Source organism: Amyelois transitella, chromosome 21, assembly GCF_032362555.1.
Source record: "Amyelois transitella isolate CPQ chromosome 21, ilAmyTran1.1, whole genome shotgun sequence".
NCBI classification, from domain to species: Eukaryota; Metazoa; Arthropoda; class Insecta; order Lepidoptera; family Pyralidae; genus Amyelois; species Amyelois transitella.
Window position 1 is genome coordinate 6,176,083 of NC_083524.1, and position 13,230 is coordinate 6,189,312.

The 13,230-nt window shown below is 36.0% G+C and overlaps 1 protein-coding gene across 2 annotated transcripts in view; it reads right to left on the reverse strand.

The window, feature by feature from the left end:
* The window catches only part of LOC106135564 (glutaredoxin domain-containing cysteine-rich protein CG31559), a 74,485-nt gene that overhangs the window by 10,934 nt on the left and 50,321 nt on the right, over positions 1-13,230 (reverse strand). Inside the window, exon 3 of one of the 2 annotated variants that reach the window (XM_060950325.1) lies at positions 2,178-2,411. In XM_060950325.1, coding sequence (XP_060806308.1) covers positions 2,178-2,411 — 234 coding nt within the window. Of the gene's footprint in view, positions 1-2,177; positions 2,412-8,094; positions 8,329-13,230 lie in introns of both variants that reach the window. The other variant, XM_013335912.2, reaches the window with a different exon arrangement.

The following is a 13,230-nucleotide window of genomic DNA, read 5'->3' on the forward strand; positions in this document are numbered from 1 at the left end:
CGTAACCTTGATCAAATCTGGGGATATTCTGGCTAAGGTCAGGTCAAGAGTACCCGAAACCATAGAGCTCGTATGAAGATTTAGTTAAGTTTGTAGCACTTTAGAATAGAACCACTCCCTATCGTTGGCATGGATGACGTAAAAGGCGACTAGTAGATAGGCTTATAAACTTGGGATTCCTCCTAAGTCTTGTGTGCGGGTAACTTCTAAACCCCTTTAGTCCAGTTCCAGGAATTTCAGGATATCCCCTCTTGGTGCACCCCTAGACCGCATCCTTATGCAGATTATTTATAAGAAGGTTTTCTTAACCGTTTTGCTGAATTTTAAATCTTGAAACCCAGTAGTTAAGGCTGTGCTTTATATGTCAGTCACTCAGTGACAAAAAAGTTTTATATAAATAGATACCTATAAGGTAGCCATGCCACATAAAAGAGGTAAGTATACTCATACAACTGACATATCTTTCAGTAATTTTAATTAAAGTAATGCCACTGGGAAAGTCTGCATTGTGTCTAAGCCAAAGCTGTATGGTTGGTCGGCTAGATCAAAGTTAGCTAGGGTTGACTGTACGTACATTCATCTAATGCAATGCATTTTTATATTACGTACTTTTGCTTTCATTTATAAAGCATTAAATTTTTAAACATTCTCCTTAAACATAGAAAAATAGACAATGATCCTTTTACGTGGAGGGAAAAAATATGCGCTTGTCTGTGGCATTGAGGTCCCGGGTTCGAATCCTGGCCAGGGCATGGTAAGGACTGAACTTTCTTTGATTTTCCTGGGTCTTGGACGTTATTTGCCTATATAAGTATAATTATAAAAATATAATATCGTTGAATTAGTATCTCGTACAGAAGTCTCGAACTTACATCGAGGCTAACCCAATCTGTGTTATCTGTCCCGTATTTATTTATTTATTATTTTACCGTTATGTTGGCATGGAAAATACATATATCTTGAAAAATTTCGGCTTTCTACAATTAATTAGCGACGTTTTGTTAACAACGGTACCCTAAAAACATTACATTTCATCTGACGACTGCCCTCAAGCGATAACAGCAGAAAATTAATTTAATTGGCTAAAAGATGATGTCGTCATTATTATAAATTAAGGTACTTTTAAGGTGCCAGCCCTAATTTAATAAGTCTGTGAGACAAAGTTACCTTCAGGTCGGTGTGGGAAACTTTGCCCGCTGTATTACTTTATTAGAACTGGGGTAAATGCTTTTAATATATTTTATTTCCGGGATGTCGCGAAGGAATTGACCAGTCTAACTTACGACTGCCCTGTTGCATGATATTTATACGTAGTTTTGCTTTCACGTAAACGAATTTTTCTGAATTACTAATTATATTATTTGTATATTTTTCAACTTGTTATTTATTTACTCTAAAAAAATATATATTTAACATGTGTTTTTATTTAGGCAAAATTGTACACCTAGATTTATGTCGTCTCAATAGTCTAACGGATAAAACAAAGTCAAGTTAACTAAGCCATTACGAATTGTCGATCTTGAACTGTGGTTCATTGGATAAACCTTATTAACATTGGAATAAGATGTAGTGGCCTTGGGTTTAGTGATAGCATATTGAGTTAATAATCGGATTATAACTATTCAGTGGAAATGATTTGATAATAGGAGATAATACGACATTTCCGTGGCAAAAATTTTGCTGAAACATCTGAAGAAGAAAGCCTAGACGAACGTATCATGATCAAATGGGGAGACTCCAGGCGAAAGAGCACATCAAAAATACTCTAAACTGATGAGGTTGCATGAAGAGAGTGATGAACATGGATGAAATATGTAAATCAGGAACGTACTGATGAGAGATTGAGACAAAAGTATAAACAAACGCAATTGCATGAATAGAGTGATGGATATGGATAGCGAATGGAAACATGTTTACTCTACCAATCCCTCCGAGGATGAGGCGTGATTTTATATATGTACCTATGACGATATAGGATCTATTTTTGAAAATTGACGTACCTAGGTATTTGTAGAAATGCTAAGGTCTAAGTAGTTTTTTGAGGCGCTTGTTCTACGCAGCCGCTTTAGAAGCGGTAATATACTTATTCTTTAACGTCAAAAAGTCATACCATGAATCCAATATTGAGAAAAAAAACTGAACCTGAAACTCATCACAAATTAATAACACCAACTTACCCCAATATGATGGCCTTCAACAAACAGCTGAGGAACCAGAATCTGGTCACTTCTCATCCTATCCCTGATCTCGTCCTGGTACTCCGTGCTCATGAAGACGTCCCGTTCCTCGTATTTCACCAGAAGGTTCCTCAGGATCTTCTTCACCAGAACACACCTCTGGTAAGTGCTCCGGACAATTCCCATGGTAGTCGTGTAGAGGACGACTTTGCCCGCGTCTTTTTCTTTATAGCTCTGTGAATAGAGATGGGTAATGGTTAATTATTTTTGTTGCTCGGAACTTGTGCTAGGTACGGGATTGATTAAAAATATTGAATTCTACAATGATATGCTGGATTGGAGTCAATGGACTGAAATCTTAGGATGCCGAAAACCGGACCAAGGGGAGAGAGAAAAGTCGGAAGGCGGACTTTGACCTCCAAATCACTGGAGGAGAGGGTGCAACTGGGAACACGCAGAGATACATAACAGGGATTGAATTTTACCATTTTATTCTCATTGTTCCTTTAAGTAGATACCCACATAGAGTTATCATCATCTTACTGGCGGTAATCCTGGTTTCGTCGTTACGAGGAAGTGAAAATTATTGTTTTTACACGAGGCGACTATCGTATGACCACAACTTGCATAGGCAGGGGAAGAACCCTAACCCATACTTAGATCATGGTTATTGGCCAATTTGTCATTTCATTATCAGACAATGTATTTGAGGAAACAAAAATAAAGTTCAGATCTTTGTCTTACTACAAATATTCCATAGAAAATCATCTAGAATTACTTGTGAGAAAACAATAAAATAGCGCCATCTATTGACTGATAGAACAACTAAAAATTAAGAAAGAAAACAACCTAACAGCAATTATAGCCACTACTTCAGTCAAAGTAAATCATTTAAAAAATGACCAATAGATGGCGCAGAGTAATTAACAGATGTCGCAAATAGATGTTTATTTATTGACACCTATGAAAAAAATATTATAAGTAGATAATTCTAGTACCAAATAAAATATAATATTTTTGAAGATTTTTATAATATTTTTTTAATACTCGCTAAAATAAAGTAGGTTGAGATGAGTATATACTAGTCTCGACATTGTCACATAAGTGCCAACTACTAATTCACACATTTTATGTGCATTTGACAAGTGTACACATTTACGGACAGATATTTTATTACTTCATATAGGTCACTAAGCAAATATAATCGATAGAAAGAAATAGGTATACTGTATAATCACATTAGTTCTTTTAAGGTTTATTAGGTAGGTATACCTATTTAATAAAAATGGTTAATATCTTGCTGTTGTTTTCGTTTTTATTATTTATAATATTTCTGTACGTGAATGGAAATCAATAAAAAGGTTATCACTATCAAGATCAAGAGAATGTGCATACTTACTAAAAATACAGTTCGTTTTGTTTATGTATTTTGAAAGGTCCCAGCGTTTCAAAGCATAACTTTGGGCTTTATAGCTCTGTGTATCTGTAGATCATGGATGTATAAAAATAATGATGGATCCATCTTTTTTCACATAATTTAATATTTTTAAACAAGTTCGTTGAAGTCGGAACAACAAGTTCTGTCGGTAACTTAACTTATTCAATCTTACATAACCGTTAACCATTGACTGATGTGTTGAAATATCATTGTGCAATATCTACATTTTAAGCCCAAAAACCCATCATTTCTTACATACATACATAAATCACGCCTCTTTCCCGGAGGGGTAGGCAGAGGCCACATCTTTCCACTTGCCACGATCCCTGCATACTTCTTTCACTTAATCCATCGACCGACCAGCTTGCATGAAGAGAGTTATGAATAACTCTCTGCAAGGGTAGACAGAGCCAGCAGTCTTGAAAAGACTGAACATGGAAGTGAAATACCAAAAAATCAAAACAGCTTCTAAATTACCATTCAATGCATTGTTCCGTTTTTTTTGCATAGTTACTAAGTTCCAATAAACGGGCTGCCCCATTGACTCGAATCTGCGACCATTACAATGAATGCCTCAGGTTATAACCAAGTGGTTTGTGGTTGCGTCTCAGTACGTCGACATTAACTGAGGTTGGGTAACTATGCGCAGGTGCAATTATATAAGTAACCAATACGTGATCTCTTTCAAGTTTTATGACCTAGAAAAATCATATCTTCAGCTAGTAATTTTTTCCTTTTTGGGTTAATATAATCTGTAGCGGGAGCGATGATTCGGCTCGACCGCCACCAAAGGGAAGATCTTCCACCAGGCTAGGTGTTATGTCTGGGGAATCGCGGCCCCAACGATTATGTGTCGGAAATTGTATTTATGCTCCAATCCGTGAACATTTTGTTTGCGCGATTTAGATTCTTCGCTGCTATTGGTTGAGCGCGTCAATTTCTTCGTGATGATTGACAGTTGTTGTGCGATTGGTTGTTTGTGACGTGTAGCGTAGAGATGTCGCCACAAACCTAGATTTGTTCGTCTCAATTTACCTACCTAATAACTTTGCTCTTAGAATCAAATAAGCCGTCATCATCCTCCTGGTTTAAGTCCCAGTTGGTTTCTTAACTCCTGGAGAGGACCCCAGGGTGCGTCTTTCACCAGGATCCTAAACTGAGTTATACAGGTTTTATCGCGAATCGACTCCCGTCTGACCTTTGCAAGCTTTGCAGAGGAAACTTAACCATATTGGATCATGATAACTTGTCTGTCTGGTGTTAAAGCCATTTACAGGTTTCACCTCACGATGTTTTCTCTCACCGTAAGATCATTGGTTGCCAATCAAACTAAACTAAAAAAGCGTCTCTGGTTCCAGGTCAAGGTAGGATTTGAACCTGTGCTATCCTGTGCATCACAATTTTTACTCAGGCACTTTAACCGCCCTACCACCAGCGCTCTAATGGAGAAAGCCATATTTACTACCTACTAATTATACCTACCAATTAGACTTGCAACAAGAAACCCAGTTTTAAAAGAGACAAGAAAGTGCATTGTAAAGTGCATGGGCTGATGCAACTCGAACGGTCACTCAGTAGGTCGATATTGCATAACTTGTATAATTTGTCATATTATGCATTAAAATTGCTATACACCTGACGGATAATTTGACAGTAACCTGTATTTTGCAATCAAGAAGAAAGTAATGCCGCAGGATTTTCACTTGACTTGTAAAAACCGTGATGCAAGCTGGGTTGGAATATTTTTGGGTCACAAAGGTAATATGGGAGACATTCCAGTTTAATTAGGTTTTGAAGAGACTCCTGTTTAGTAAACTTCGCATGGTAACACATCCAATTATCTGAATGCATATGCTCCTCGCCGTAATAGCATCAGTTAGCATTTGTGATGTATGCATAGTCAGAAAAGAGTCTTGATTAGATTCGAATTTATTCAACAGTAATGCAGTATCTACCATTTTGTAATCGATGTTTAATAATCTCGAATGTTTAAACTTTGGCCATGTCCAAAAACATAATATACAATCACGTCTATATCTCCTGCGGGGTATACAGAGCCAACAGGCTTGAAAAGACTGAATGGCCACGTTCAGCTATTTGGCCTTATGATAGAATTGAGATTCAAATAGAGATAGGTTGCTCGCCAATCGCCTAAAAAAGAATCCTAAGTTTGTAATTCTATCCCTTAGTCGCCTTTTACGACATCCATGGAAAAGAGATGGCGTGGTCCTATTCTTTTTTTTATTGGTGCCGGGAACCACACGGTACATATTATATCTATTACTAGAAATTAATAATTGAGCAACTCACAGAAGATAGCAGGTTAGTATACGGGTCGTCTGACGGTAAGTGGTGAACGTTACGTAGGTACAAGCTGTTAATTATCTGACGCCACGAGTACCGCAATAAGCTGGCTTAAGCTGTTACTCTATGATATAGCTTTGAAATTAAATAGAATTCTTTAGCGTTTAGTTTCCATTGTACGCAATAAACAGTTTAGAAACATACTATAGAAGTGGTAAATCTATTATTTTGTTGACATAACAAAATAAATTTATATCTACAATATCTCAACACCTACCTAAAATAGTTTTTATATTATGTATAAATATAGTTATAAATATATATTTAAAAGAAAATAAACATACATTTATGTCATACATATACATAGTCTTATTTTTTATTATATCATAAATCATTGATCCTGATAAAAAATGAAAGTTTTTCTGCATTTTGGCAAAACTTTGTAAAAATATCCACTTCTGAAAAAATTCCAAAAACCATTGGAATTTGCTCCAAGGCAAAACACTAGTACCTACTTACATAAACATTTAAATTATTTCATACTTTCCATAATGACTTTAAATTCAAATATAATAAATAGATACAGACGATATGCAATACGAATTAGAAAATCGAGTCCAAACGAGTTTCGATAACAGTAGTTGATCGAGTGAAATCACAACCTGCGGCCATTCGATTATACACCTGAGAATATTGTAAAACCACATCGTTGACTATTTGTTATGCGAATTAAAATGCAATTCTTGGATCTTAAGTAACTATTAGTGTTAAGGCTTAACATTAAGGTTAACCTGGCCAGGGCATGGTAAGGACTGAACTTTCTTTGATTTTCCTGGGTCTTGGACGTTATTTACCTATATAGGTAAGTATAATTATAAAAATATAGTATCGTTGTATTACTATCTCGTACAGAAGTCTCGAACTTACATCGAGGCTAACCCAATCTGTGTAATCTGTGCCGTATTTATTTTTTCATTTTACCATAATGTTGGCGTGGAAAATATGTATATTCTGACAAATTTCAAAATTAATTAGCGACGTTTTGTTAACAACGGTACCCTAAAAACATTACATTTCATCTGACGACTGCCCTCAAGCGATAACAGCAGAAAATTAATTTAATTGGCAAAAAGATGATGTCGTCATTATTATAAATTAAGGTACTTTTAAGGTGCCAGCCCTAATTTAATAAGTCTGTGAGACAAAGTTACCTTCAGGTCGGTGTGGGAAACTTTGCCCGCTGTATTACTTTATTAGAACTGGGGTAAATGCTTTTAATATATTTTATTTCCGGGATGTCGCGAAGGAATTGACCAGTCTAACTTATGACTGCCCTGTTGCATGATATTTATACGTAGTTTTGCTTTCACGAAAACTAATTTTTCTGAATCACTAGGAATTATATTATTTGTATAATTTTTAATTTATATTTTTTTTACTCTGCTACGTATTTTTTACTCTAAAAAAAAACAATTATAAAATTAAACATGTATTTAGCCAAATTGTACACCTAGATTTATATCGTCTCAATAGTCTAACGGATAAAACAAATTCAAGTAAACTAAGCCATTAAGATATTGTCGATCTTGAACTGTGGTTCATTGGATAAACCTTATTAACATTATGGACATTGGAATAAGATGTAGTGGCCTTGGGTTTAGTCAAAGCATATTGAGTTAATAATCGGATTATAACTATTCAGTGGAAATGATTTGATAATAGGCGATAATACGGCATTTCCGTGGACAAAATTTTGCGGAAACATCTGAAGAAGAAAGCCTAGACTAACGTATCATGATCAAATTGGGGGGACTCCAGGCGAAAGAGCACATCAAAAATACTCTAAACTGATGAGCTTGCATGAAGAGAGTGATGAACATGGATGAAATATGTAAATCAGGAACGTATTGATGAGAGATTGAGTCAAAAGTATAAACGAAGGCGAATGAAAACATGTTAACTCTACCTATCCCTCCGAGGAAGAGAAAATTGACGTAGGTATTCGAAGAAATGCTGAGGTCCAGGCGATTTGTTCAGGCGCTTGTGCTCCGCCGGCGCTTTAGAAGCGGTAATATAATTATTTTTTAACGTCAATAAGTCATACCATGTATCCAATATTGAGAAAAAAAACTGAACCTGAAACTGTCACATCAGAAATTAATAAAACCAACTTACCCCGATATGATGGCCTTCAACAAACAGCTGTGGAACCAGAATCTGGTCACTTCTCATCCTATCCCTGATCTCGTCCTGGTACTCCGTGCTCATGAAGACGTCCCGTTCCTCGTATTTCACCAGAAGGTTCCTCAGGATCTTCTTCACCAGAACACACCTCTGGTAAGTGCTCCGGACAATTCCCATGGTAGTTGTGTAGAGGACGACTTTTCCCGCGTCTTTTTCCTTGTAGCTCTGTGAATAGAGATGGGTAATGGTTAATTATTTTTGTTGCTCGGAACTTGTGCTAGGTACGGGATTGATTAAAAATATTGAATTCTACAATGATATGCTGGATTGGAGTCAATGGACTGAAATCTTAGGATGCCGAAAACCGGACCAAGGGGAGAGAGAAAAATCGGAAGGCGGACCTTGACCTCCAAATCACTGGAGGAGGAGGGTGCAACTGGGAACACGCAGAGATACATAACAGGGATTGAATTTTACCATTTTATTCTCATTGTTCCTTTAAGTAGATACCCACATAGAGTTATCATCATCTTACTGGCGGTAATCCTGGTTTCGTCGTTACGAGGAAGTGAAAATTATTGTTTTTACACGAGGCGACTATCGTATGACCACAACTTGCATAGGCAGGGGAAGAACCCTAACCCATACTTAGATCATGGTTATTGGCCAATTTGTCATTTCATTATCAGACAATGTATTTGAGGAAACAAAAATAAAGTTCAGATCTTTGTCTTACTACAAATATTCCATAGAAAATCATCTAGAATTACTTGTGAGAAAACAATAAAATAGCGCCATCTATTGACTGATAGAACAACTAAAAATTAAGAAAGAAAACAACCTAACAGCAATTATAGCCACTACTTCAGTCAAAGTAAATCATTTAAAAAATGACCAATAGATGGCGCAGAGTAATTAACAGATGTCGCAAATAGATGTTTATTTATTGACACCTATGAAAAAAATATTATAAGTAGATAATTCTAGTACCAAATAAAATATAATATTTTTGAAGATTTTTATAATATTTTTTTAATACTCGCTAAAATAAAGTAGGTTGAGATGAGTATATACTAGTCTCGACATTGTCACATAAGTGCCAACTACTAATTCACACATTTTATGTGCATTTGACAAGTGTACACATTTACGGACAGATATTTTATTACTTCATATAGGTCACTAAGCAAATATAATCGATAGAAAGAAATAGGTATACTGTATAATCACATTAGTTCTTTTAAGGTTTATTAGGTAGGTATACCTATTTAATAAAAATGGTTAATATCTTGCTGTTGTTTTCGTTTTTATTATTTATAATATTTCTGTACGTGAATGGAAATCAATAAAAAGGTTATCACTATCAAGATCAAGAGAATGTGCATACTTACTAAAAATACAGTTCGTTTTGTTTATGTATTTTGAAAGGTCCCAGCGTTTCAAAGCATAACTTTGGGCTTTATAGCTCTGTGTATCTGTAGATCATGGATGTATAAAAATAATGATGGATCCATCTTTTTTCACATAATTTAATATTTTTAAACAAGTTCGTTGAAGTCGGAACAACAAGTTCTGTCGGTAACTTAACTTATTCAATCTTACATAACCGTTAACCATTGACTGATGTGTTGAAATATCATTGTGCAATATCTACATTTTAAGCCCAAAAACCCATCATTTCTTACATACATACATAAATCACGCCTCTTTCCCGGAGGGGTAGGCAGAGGCCACATCTTTCCACTTGCCACGATCCCTGCATACTTCTTTCACTTAATCCATCGACCGACCAGCTTGCATGAAGAGAGTTATGAATAACTCTCTGCAAGGGTAGACAGAGCCAGCAGTCTTGAAAAGACTGAACATGGAAGTGAAATACCAAAAAATCAAAACAGCTTCTAAATTACCATTCAATGCATTGTTCCGTTTTTTTTGCATAGTTACTAAGTTCCAATAAACGGGCTGCCCCATTGACTCGAATCTGCGACCATTACAATGAATGCCTCAGGTTATAACCAAGTGGTTTGTGGTTGCGTCTCAGTACGTCGACATTAACTGAGGTTGGGTAACTATGCGCAGGTGCAATTATATAAGTAACCAATACGTGATCTCTTTCAAGTTTTATGACCTAGAAAAATCATATCTTCAGCTAGTAATTTTTTCCTTTTTGGGTTAATATAATCTGTAGCGGGAGCGATGATTCGGCTCGACCGCCACCAAAGGGAAGATCTTCCACCAGGCTAGGTGTTATGTCTGGGGAATCGCGGCCCCAACGATTATGTGTCGGAAATTGTATTTATGCTCCAATCCGTGAACATTTTGTTTGCGCGATTTAGATTCTTCGCTGCTATTGGTTGAGCGCGTCAATTTCTTCGTGATGATTGACAGTTGTTGTGCGATTGGTTGTTTGTGACGTGTAGCGTAGAGATGTCGCCACAAACCTAGATTTGTTCGTCTCAATTTACCTACCTAATAACTTTGCTCTTAGAATCAAATAAGCCGTCATCATCCTCCTGGTTTAAGTCCCAGTTGGTTTCTTAACTCCTGGAGAGGACCCCAGGGTGCGTCTTTCACCAGGATCCTAAACTGAGTTATACAGGTTTTATCGCGAATCGACTCCCGTCTGACCTTTGCAAGCTTTGCAGAGGAAACTTAACCATATTGGATCATGATAACTTGTCTGTCTGGTGTTAAAGCCATTTACAGGTTTCACCTCACGATGTTTTCTCTCACCGTAAGATCATTGGTTGCCAATCAAACTAAACTAAAAAAGCGTCTCTGGTTCCAGGTCAAGGTAGGATTTGAACCTGTGCTATCCTGTGCATCACAATTTTTACTCAGGCACTTTAACCGCCCTACCACCAGCGCTCTAATGGAGAAAGCCATATTTACTACCTACTAATTATACCTACCAATTAGACTTGCAACAAGAAACCCAGTTTTAAAAGAGACAAGAAAGTGCATTGTAAAGTGCATGGGCTGATGCAACTCGAACGGTCACTCAGTAGGTCGATATTGCATAACTTGTATAATTTGTCATATTATGCATTAAAATTGCTATACACCTGACGGATAATTTGACAGTAACCTGTATTTTGCAATCAAGAAGAAAGTAATGCCGCAGGATTTTCACTTGACTTGTAAAAACCGTGATGCAAGCTGGGTTGGAATATTTTTGGGTCACAAAGGTAATATGGGAGACATTCCAGTTTAATTAGGTTTTGAAGAGACTCCTGTTTAGTAAACTTCGCATGGTAACACATCCAATTATCTGAATGCATATGCTCCTCGCCGTAATAGCATCAGTTAGCATTTGTGATGTATGCATAGTCAGAAAAGAGTCTTGATTAGATTCGAATTTATTCAACAGTAATGCAGTATCTACCATTTTGTAATCGATGTTTAATAATCTCGAATGTTTAAACTTTGGCCATGTCCAAAAACATAATATACAATCACGTCTATATCTCCTGCGGGGTATACAGAGCCAACAGGCTTGAAAAGACTGAATGGCCACGTTCAGCTATTTGGCCTTATGATAGAATTGAGATTCAAATAGAGATAGGTTGCTCGCCAATCGCCTAAAAAAGAATCCTAAGTTTGTAATTCTATCCCTTAGTCGCCTTTTACGACATCCATGGAAAAGAGATGGCGTGGTCCTATTCTTTTTTTTATTGGTGCCGGGAACCACACGGTACATATTATATCTATTACTAGAAATTAATAATTGAGCAACTCACAGAAGATAGCAGGTTAGTATACGGGTCGTCTGACGGTAAGTGGTGAACGTTACGTAGGTACAAGCTGTTAATTATCTGACGCCACGAGTACCGCAATAAGCTGGCTTAAGCTGTTACTCTATGATATAGCTTTGAAATTAAATAGAATTCTTTAGCGTTTAGTTTCCATTGTACGCAATAAACAGTTTAGAAACATACTATAGAAGTGGTAAATCTATTATTTTGTTGACATAACAAAATAAATTTATATCTACAATATCTCAACACCTACCTAAAATAGTTTTTATATTATGTATAAATATAGTTATAAATATATATTTAAAAGAAAATAAACATACATTTATGTCATACATATACATAGTCTTATTTTTTATTATATCATAAATCATTGATCCTGATAAAAAATGAAAGTTTTTCTGCATTTTGGCAAAACTTTGTAAAAATATCCACTTCTGAAAAAATTCCAAAAACCATTGGAATTTGCTCCAAGGCAAAACACTAGTACCTACTTACATAAACATTTAAATTATTTCATACTTTCCATAATGACTTTAAATTCAAATATAATAAATAGATACAGACGATATGCAATACGAATTAGAAAATCGAGTCCAAACGAGTTTCGATAACAGTAGTTGATCGAGTGAAATCACAACCTGCGGCCATTCGATTATACACCTGAGAATATTGTAAAACCACATCGTTGACTATTTGTTATGCGAATTAAAATGCAATTCTTGGATCTTAAGTAACTATTAGTGTTAAGGCTTAACATTAAGGTTAAACATAGACCAATACAGGCTTTTTGGACGAAGGGTAAGCAAGCAATTTCATCATTCAGTCATCCAAATAAATGTGGCTTTTGAAAGTTGTGACTATTTAGCTCTGTCTTCACCGTAAGGTATAAAGACTATAAGATATGTGTGTAATACGTTTAGAAATTAAATTATCCGATAGTTATTTCGGTTGTATCTTTAGCTGTTCCTTCCACCCAAAGATTGACTAGAAGAAATTGCATTAGCGATATGTCCGCCTTTGTACCATCTCTGTCTGTTTTTTGCTGTTTTGTATGGTTTACTCTTATGACGCAACAAATAGTTTTATCTATCTATCTGTGTATTCAATAATTTTAAATGATATTTCTTCCTCAACTGTGCACAAATATTTTTATTCTGTCACTTAACTTGACCATAGACACTCAATAACAATTAACATATCGACCTAATAATACCAGTGTAAACAAACCTACAAACTGTTAACATACGTCGATAAATCTATTGATCTGTGCATTCCTTTCGTTATAAGCGGTTGCCTGGCGACCTTGCGGGGAACCAGTTGTGTTCCGTACTTCATTCATAGCTGTACATGTACAGTGGGCTACATATAC